Source organism: Plasmodium reichenowi, chromosome 13 (assembly GCF_001601855.1).
Source record: "Plasmodium reichenowi strain SY57 chromosome 13, whole genome shotgun sequence".
NCBI classification, from domain to species: Eukaryota; Apicomplexa; class Aconoidasida; order Haemosporida; family Plasmodiidae; genus Plasmodium; species Plasmodium reichenowi.
The window spans coordinates 647,463-657,462 of NC_033658.1; the positions used below are offsets into that span (position 1 = coordinate 647,463).

General features: G+C 19.1%; 3 protein-coding genes across 3 annotated transcripts in view; 2 read left to right on the forward strand and 1 right to left on the reverse strand.

Annotated features, from left to right (window-relative positions):
• Positions 1 to 1,980: 1,980 nt before the first annotated feature.
• On the forward strand, positions 1,981 to 5,091 carry PRSY57_1315600 (choline-phosphate cytidylyltransferase, putative; the record flags this gene model as incomplete). Its single annotated transcript, XM_020115152.1, has 3 exons — positions 1,981 to 2,016; positions 2,327 to 2,405; positions 2,534 to 5,091. 3 exons carry the CDS (start codon positions 1,981 to 1,983, stop codon positions 5,089 to 5,091), a joined length of 2,673 nt encoding a protein of 890 aa, XP_019970075.1.
• A 1,590-nt stretch (positions 5,092 to 6,681) lies between these two features.
• PRSY57_1315700 (hypothetical protein) lies at positions 6,682 to 8,959 on the forward strand (the record flags this gene model as incomplete). The annotated part of the gene is made up of 3 exons (XM_012909093.2): positions 6,682 to 6,846; positions 7,115 to 7,713; positions 7,852 to 8,959. The coding sequence occupies 3 exons, from the start codon at positions 6,682 to 6,684 to the stop codon at positions 8,957 to 8,959; spliced, it is 1,872 nt and encodes a 623-aa protein (XP_012764547.2).
• A 255-nt stretch (positions 8,960 to 9,214) lies between these two features.
• PRSY57_1315800 (protein transport protein SEC20, putative) overlaps positions 9,215 to 10,000 on the reverse strand; it is a gene marked incomplete at both ends in the record, with an annotated part of 1,591 nt that continues 805 nt past the window's right edge. The window contains 4 exons of the mRNA XM_012909094.2: positions 9,215 to 9,367; positions 9,486 to 9,591; positions 9,751 to 9,805; positions 9,893 to 10,000. The exon at positions 9,893 to 10,000 is cut by the window's right edge and continues 59 nt beyond it. Of these exons, the coding sequence (XP_012764548.2) occupies positions 9,215 to 9,367; positions 9,486 to 9,591; positions 9,751 to 9,805; positions 9,893 to 10,000 (422 nt within the window). The remainder of the gene's footprint in view (positions 9,368 to 9,485; positions 9,592 to 9,750; positions 9,806 to 9,892) is intronic.

Genomic DNA, 10,000 nt, shown 5'->3' on the forward strand with positions numbered 1-10,000 from the left:
ATTTATCATTTATTTCTAGTATTGACAGGTTAAAAAAAAAAAAAAAATTAAAACAAAAACAAGACTTTTAAATAATATAATTCGTTATTCTTATATAGAGACGAATTTTATAAATTATATATATGCACATTATATAGAATATAAATATACACATAAAAATGTATTATCATTAACATGAATATGAAAATTTACCGTTAATTTTTTTTTTTTTAATTATAATTTTTAATATGTAATAGAATATTACATTAGGACATATAATCATATAATTAAAATAAATAATACGTATATAATATATACATATTTTTTTATCTTTAAAAATTAAACATTTGTAATATATATGTATATATGTTTGTTTGTTTGTTTTTTTTCTTCTTTTTAATTCTAATTGATGCCTATAATTTTTTTTTTTTGGAAATTATTATATAATGTTTTTGTAAGAATATAATATAAATATTAATACATATATATATATATATATATATATATATATATATATATATGTAGATTTTTATTTCTATATTTTACACATTTATGTTTTACGTTTTACATACATAAAACATTATTTTATTTTATAATTAAAAAAGTGTTTTCTTATTATATATATATATATATATATATATTTATTTATATATAATATTATTATTTTTTTTTTTTTTCATATGGAATTAAAAAAATATATGTTATTACACATATAATATATATATAAATATGCACATAATATTTTTATGTTGTTATTCAAATTTTTTTTTATCATATGTACAAAATATTATATTATATATATATATAATATATATATAATATAAATTTTTGATAGTTTCATATTTTATAAATACTTCTCTTTGTATAATTTCCCTTGAAAATTTTGTTGAAAAAAAAAAAAAATTATATCACCAAAAAAATCTTTAGAAAATTTTATTTTTATTTTTACTTTTTTTTTTTTTTTTTTTCTTTTTAGACTATATTTATTTTGTATTTAATATAATAATATTTTTCCTAAAAATAATTTTTAATCTATTCTTAATATGATTAATATATTTGTCCGAAATTTTCATAATAATAGTATAAATATTAATATATATACATATATATAAATATATTTTTAATAATTTTTTTTTTTTTTTAATATTTGAAAAAATTCGATATTATTAAATATAATCAATATTATGTTAAAAAAGGAAAATGTCCTTTTCTTCTTTTATATATCATACATAGTATTGAATAAATATATAAATGTTATTATGAAACTAATTATAATATTTTAATGCATAATATTTGTTCTATAGATAATTTAAATAAAATTACACGTTTAATTTTGACCAAAATTTTTTCATTAATTTTTTATAATTTTTTTTTTTTTTTAAATATATACATAGAATTTTTTTTTCATTAAAATATAAACATAAAATAAAATTAATGAATAGTATATATATTGTAAATATTATATATATATATAATATACATAATGGTAGAAATATATAAATAGTATATATATATATATATATAATATAAATAATATATATATAATATATATAATATATTAATATATACAATTATATGAATAATTTATATAATTATATATATATATATTATATTTATATATATAATAGAAATGTAATTTATATATAATAACTATGTGTATAATATTATTATTATTTTGAATTTTTTTTTTTTTTTTTTTTTTTATTTTATTTTGTTTTGACTAAAATATGCACTAAAATTTTTTTTGAATAATATTATTAATTGTAATAAATATTAATTATAATTTTTTGTACATTTTGTGTTTTATAACACATTAGTCATAAAATAGATTATATATATATATAATACCATATTGATTATATATAATATTATATATATATGTATATATCTAATTATTAACTAATTATTTAAATGTATATATTTTATATTAACTTCATATTATAAATGTATAATAAAGCGTTTCCCTTTTTTTTAATTATTAAAATCATGAGATAATATAAAATGATAATTAAGGTTAATTCGGTTCAAACACAGAAGGTAAAAATTAAAATTATTAAGATAAATATTAATACTGCAAGTTATACATATATACATATATATATATATATATATATATATATAATATATATAATATTAAGGAGAATTATATTGTGCGAATATGTAAAATGAAGTTGAACTATTATAAATAAATTAATTAGAAAAAAAGGGGTGCAATATTATATTGAATAAAAAATATCTAAAGACCCCTAATGTGAATACAGCTATCTAATAAATTACACACATAGATATATATATATATATATATATATTTATTTATTTATTGTACTTTTGAACATTTTAATTTTAGAGCCAAGATGGTAACAAAGTTCATAATAGTAAAGATGATATGGATAATGAGGAGAAAAGCATAAGGATATATGCAGATGGTTAAAAAATATAAAGAATATATGAAACGGGACATATATATATATATATATATATATATATATATATATATATGTATGTTTTCTTATTTTTTTCTTAATTTTTTTTGTTGGTTTTTCCTTCTTTTTAGGTGTTTATGACCTGCTACATTTGGGTCATATGAAACAGCTTGAGCAAGCCAAACATGTAGATAAGAATGTTACCCTAATTGTGGGTGTTACCGGAGATAATGAGACTAGAAAGTTTAAAGGTCAAATTGTTCAAACTCTAGAAGAAAGAACAGAGACTTTAAAACATATACGATGGGTAGATGAAATAATTTCTCCATGCCCATGGGTGATTACTCCTGAATTTATGGAGGAACATAAAATAGATTATGTTGCACATGATGATATACCATATGCAAATAATCAGAAAAAGAAGAAAAAAAAAAAGTCTAAAGGGAAATCATTTAGTTTTGATGAAGAAAATGAAGATATATATGCTTGGTTAAAAAGAGCAGGGAAATTTAAAGCAACACAAAGAACAGAAGGTGTGTCAACTACAGATTTAATTGTAAGAATATTAAAAAATTATGAGGATTATATTGAAAGATCATTACAACGTGGTATACACCCTAATGAATTAAATATTGGTGTAACCAAAGCTCAGTCAATAAAAATGAAAAAAAATTTAATAAGATGGGGAGAAAAAGTGACAGATGAATTAACTAAGGTTACTTTAACAGACAAACCATTAGGTACTGATTTTGACCAAGGTATTGATATAATAAGAGATAAAGTACATGATTTATTTAAATTATGGAGATATCATTCAAAAAAACTTTTAAAAGATTTTGCAAAATCATTTGATCCAATGTTTATTATAATTAGAAAAAGATATAGGAAAGATAATTTATCAGCTATGTACTTATCTGATTCAAATTATTTTTCTAGTTCTATGAAAGATGAATTAAAAAAAAAGAAAAGTTTAAGTAGTACATTTAATAATATTGATGAATATTATTATTCAGCTGATGAAGAAGATACACGGGATAATAGTTTTTACCGAGTTATAAATAAAATTGCTAATCATACTTATTATAGTGAAAAAGAAAATTATGAAACCTGTTTTGAATTAGAACATTCTTTAAGAGATAAAAAAAAAAGTTTAATATTTAAAGATAAAAATATGAAATTATCACCTGATGATTTATTACATTTTACTAATCCTATGAATTCAAAGTATGATCATAATTATTATTATTATAATAATACATATGATAAATTAAGTAACGTAACTTTTAATTTAAACGGAATAAAAAAAAAAAGTTATGATAATGAATCTTCCTATATCAAAACAGCTTATCATGATATAATTGATGAAGATAAAAATTTATTAAATAAAGAAAAAAGTTTTAATAAAGATGAAAAAAAAAAAAAAAAAAGTATTCTTGAGACAGATCAATATAAAAATTGTGAGGATCAACAATTTGATAATAAATATAATCATATAATAATTGGAAAGAAAAAAAGTGATAGCACTTATGATAATAGTTTGGATAAAGAATCATCAAATGAAAAAAAATTATCAATTGATAAAGGACAATATTCTAATATGGATAGTTCAAATTGTTTTCATGATTGTAAAACCATGCTAAGTGAACATAATGAGTCTATTGAATCTAGTAATAATGATATAAATGGAAAGCAAAAGGAACATATTAAAAAAGGAAATTCTGAGAATCAAGATGTAGATCCAGATGCAGATCCAGATGATCATGATAATAGTAATAATGATCAAAGTGAATATGAAAGTAGTCAAATGGATAGTGAAAAAAATAAGGGATCGATAAAAAATTCAAAAAATGTTGTTATATATGCTGACGGAGTATATGATATGCTTCATTTAGGGCATATGAAACAATTGGAGCAAGCCAAAAAACTTTTTGAAAATACTACTTTAATAGTAGGTGTAACTAGCGATAATGAAACCAAATTATTTAAAGGTCAAGTTGTTCAAACTCTAGAAGAAAGAACAGAGACTTTAAAACATATACGATGGGTAGATGAAATAATTTCTCCATGCCCATGGGTTGTAACTCCAGAATTTTTGGAAAAATATAAAATAGATTATGTTGCACATGATGATATACCATATGCAAATAATCAAAAAAAGAAAAAGAAAAAAAAATCTAAAGGGAAATCATTTAGTTTTGATGAAGAAAATGAAGATATATATGCTTGGTTAAAAAGAGCAGGGAAATTTAAAGCAACACAAAGAACAGAAGGTGTATCAACTACAGATTTAATTGTAAGAATATTAAAAAATTATGAGGATTATATTGAAAGGTCATTACAACGTGGTATACATCCTAATGAATTAAATATTGGTGTAACCAAAGCTCAGTCAATAAAAATGAAAAAAAATTTAATAAGATGGGGAGAAAAAGTGACAGATGAATTAACTAAGGTTACTTTAACAGACAAACCATTAGGTACTGATTTTGATCAAGGAGTTGAAAATCTTCAAGTCAAATTTAAAGAACTTTTTAAAATATGGAAAAATGCATCGAATAAATTGATAACTGATTTTACAAGAAAACTTGAAGCAACATCTTATTTAACATCTATTCAAAATATCATAGATTATGAAATAGAAAATGATGATTATGCTAGTAGTAATTTTGATGATGAAACCAGTAGTTAAAATGTAATTTGTCTTTTATTTATATTTCACATGATATAATAAAATAAAAAATAATATAAAATATAATAAGAAGAAAAATAAAAAGAATTGTATATATAAATCATATACAGATTATATACATATAATGTGTATAAAATATTTTTTATCTTGTCATAGTTTTTAATATATTAATTTATATAAAATTTTTTTTTTTTGTTTTTATTATATATCTGCCTAAATTTCTCAATTTCTCAATTTTTATGAAGCATTCTCTCATCTTTATCTTTTCCCCTTCTTTTTATTTCATTTCTCTTTTTCCTTTTATTCCTTCTTTTTTATATATAGTTTTTATGTTTATGTAAATAATTAAATAATCTTCTTTTTTAAAGGTAATTCTTTTTTTTCTTTTTTTTTTTTATATAATATTTTATAAATTTTTATGTACATTTTTGTATTTTGTATTTTGAATTTTCCTTTTTTTTTTTTTTTTTTTTTTTTTTTTTTTTTTTGTGTGTATATTATGAAAAAAAGATAAAATAGTTAATTATTAAATTTGTACGCATATATATTATATATATAATATATATGTATATATGTGTAATCTATATATATTGTTTTCACCTTCTTACTATTGATCAAATTATAAAAAAAAAAGGAAAGAAAGTGAAGATAAGGTATTCAAATGTACAAAATGTTTTATATGACTATATATGATATATATATATATATTATGATTTATTTATGTATGTATTTTATTATGATTTATTAATTTTTGTTTTAATACATGCCTTGTAAATTATTAATAATTTATCACAATGTGCGTAATTTTTAAAATGTACTTTCTTAATTATCTAAAATATTTATTAGATCCTTAATGTGGAAATATATGCACAATAATAAAAAAATGTACATCCTACATTGATATATATATATATATACATATACATATATTTGAAATGTAGAATATTATATATTTTTGTCTATCATGAATTTTATATTGTTTAATTTTATTTTATTTTATTTTTTTTGTTTTTGTGTTTTTATATAAATCTTATATAACTTATTAAAAATTTCTGAAATTTTCTTGTTGAACATTATAGAAAAGTACTTAGTTTTTGAAAAGATATATTATTTTTGTTGTTTTGTTTAAAGTTATTAGTTGTATAAAATAATTTATATTAAAAAATGAAGGAATATATACAAAAGAACAACAAAAAATTATACATATATATATATATATATATGTATATTTGAGGATATTTATATAGGTGTGTATGTACAATATATGTACCTTTAAAAAATATGTTTCATTTAGAAATAATCATATATATTTTTTTAATGTAGGAAAAAAAAATTTACTATAGATGGTCCAGTAGATATATATATGAACATATCTAAATGTATTTAACACATAAATATGTGTATATATATATATATATATATATGTATATTCCCTCCTTGTTATATTTATTGTTATATTCTGTTCATTCTATAAAGTAATACGAATAAAAAAAAACATTTTTGATTTTTAATACTTTTAAATTTGTATATCTATTTTTTACAATATTGTCAAGATTTTTTTTTTTTTTTTGTTGTTCTTATAATAAAGGGATGAATATGAATTTAGTTTTGTTCATTTTCTTGATCTGTTTATTATTTGGTTGTAGTAATAAATTATATGCCTTAAGAAATGTTACAAGGAAATCAGATCCCATGTCTGATAAATCCTTCATAGTTAATAGCTTGATAAGTTACAAAGAAGAAATTGATTCACAAGTATATAAAAATATGTATATATTTATATATATATTTAGTGGTTAATGATGTTGTCTAATATATAATTTATATGAATAAAATATATGTATACAATTATTTTTATGTAAACCTCGATGTTTTTACTTTCACATATCATACAGTATTAATTAATTATTATATATATTATTAACATTCTATATACCTTTTTATTTTTATCTAATCAATATATATATATATATATATATATATATATTTTAATTTTTATTTATATGTCCCCATCATTAAACAGATAAAGAACTTTAGGAAATATTATGAACTACCAAATGAGATGGATTTTGAATTAAAAGAATTATGGGATTTAGTAAATATAGTTAGTGAGAGCCAAGAAAGTCAGATGAAAGAACTATTTAAATTTTCACATTCTTTAGAACAAAGCAAATTATCACTTTTTAAAATGTTAAGTGAATATGAAAATAGAATTGATCAGTTAGAATATAACATAATGGAAAAAAAATTGTATGATCCATTTATTGAAAAATTTATATACCCTATTTCAAAATATTGGTTAAAAATAGATTTTAATAATTTAAGATCCTATTGGAGATATGAGAACAATAAAAATGACTTTTCTATAATTCAAGCAAATAATATATCCAATATAAATATCCCTGCTACTATTTTGTTGTTAAGGCATCATAAGTTAATAAATGGATATATAAATGTGGACATAAAGCCCTTATTTGACGATGTAAAGAATTTGAAGCAATCATCCTCAGGTATAATTTTCGATTTTGTAGATTACTCAAACTATAGATATATTGAATTGGCGTTTATAAATAGTGATGGTATTATTAGTGTTTATCAAGTCGTAAACGGACTTGGAAACAAGTAAGAAAAGATCAAAGTTTTTTTCATGCAAAATATGTAATACAACTACATACAAAGATAAGGAACATAAATAAGTACATATATAAATATATATATATATATATATATATATATATATATATATGTGTTATATTATAGGATTGTCTCGAAACAGGTTGAAGCCGACCCAAACACATTCACAGCGATAACTGCAGAATTTCTCTTGAACAAAATAAATGTTTTTTTAAATTATAAAATGATTATAGAAATAAATATAACAAATCAGATGATAGATATGAACGTAGGGTTATTTAGCAAGATTGGAAAAGCTGAATTTAAAAATATATTAAGTGGAAATATAGACTTAGAAAAGCTACTAAGTCGTAAATTTGTTGAATCCAATGAAGAGAATATATCAAAAGTTAATATGGTGAATTCTTATCGTTTTCTAAATAAAATGAACATAGATAATTTAGGTGTATATGAAATACCATATAATTATAATAAGAAGGATTATGATACCTTTGAAGATAATATTATTGATAATGTATATGCAGTTCCTGATTCGGATTCTTATTATGATGATGAAAATATAACAGGGTGGGTAAAAAATAATAACATAAATAATAATGAATTCGAAAATAATTATATATTAAATAAGAATATTAATCTTATACCTAGTTCATGTACTAATTATAATAGTAGTAAGAATATTTTTTATTTAACTGAATTTATAATAAACAATAGTTCTGTACATAATTGGAAAATTACCAATGAATTTGGAATACAACGTATTCATTTTAATAATGATTATAAAAAAAATATTTTTAAAGCATCTTTAGTTTATAAACATAGTAAATGTAATTCAGTTACAATATCTTCCTATATCAAATTAGAATATAATAGTGAAGCTGGATTAATATTTAGGTATGAAAATATTAATAATATGTATATCTTAATAATTTATACAAATACTAAAGAAATACTTTTGAAAAAAATTATTAATGATATACAAACTATCATAAAAACTAAATATATTCATAATATTAATACATACCAAAGACATCATTTATTAATTAATGATCAAGGACAAAATGGTCATATATCAATCTTTTTAAATAACATAAAAATATTTTCAATTAGTAATGAACATTTTTATAAATCAAGTTTTTATGGTTTATATGTTCAATCTGGGTACGCAACATTTGATACATTCCAAATTGAAGCACACAAAAAAAATTTTAATGCAATAAACATAAATGAATAAATACATAAATAAATACATACATACATATATATATATATATATATATATATATATATATATTCTTATTTGTGATGGAAATATATACATTTAATAATTTCAGATTTTCTTCCTACCTATAGGTCCTATCCTTTAAACATATATACATAAATCGACAAATTATATCACTTTTTCATAACAGTGTGTTATTTATAAATTAATTTTTTTTTTTTTCAACATATTTGTTAAAATATTCATTTATTTGTTTATTTATTTATTTTATAATTCGTTGTTAACTGGAACAAGAACCAAACTTTTCGAATTGTCTACCGTTGGCGTATATTTTGCCTCATTTGTTTTCTTGAACAGCTCAAATATTTTAAAACATAGTTTGCTCACATAAAATAATAAGGACACAATCAATTTAATTAGCTGTAAAATAAGGTATATATATATATATATATATATATATATATATATATATATATTATAATAATAAAAACATTACATATGTATCTTTCAAATATATATATATATTTTTTATTTATACCGTAAACATTGCCCTCAGGAGACCCAACCTTCTCATTGTAATATACACACAAATACTTACAAAAAAAAAGAATGAATACCATACATATCTTGTATCACTTTCAGCTCTAAAAAATATAAATAATTTAATATATATATATATATATATATATATATATATATATATATCCAATATAAAAACAATTATAAATTTTAGCTATTAATATAACTACAATAAATTATATTAATTCGTACATAATTTTATGCATTAAGAAAAAAAAAATTACTTTTTTTTTAAGGAATATATAAGCTTAGCACTAGACCTTATCTTCATTTCAAAAACTTGCAAAAAAAAAAAAAAAAAAAAAAACATACATAAATATATATAAATATATATAAAATAATAATAATATATTTATATTATCTTACTGTTAAATATTTCATCCTGTTTCTTCAATTTCTGGGATGATTCTATTAACTCCGATTTTACATTTTTCATTCTATTAATTTCATCTATCATTAATTTCTTAGTGTCTT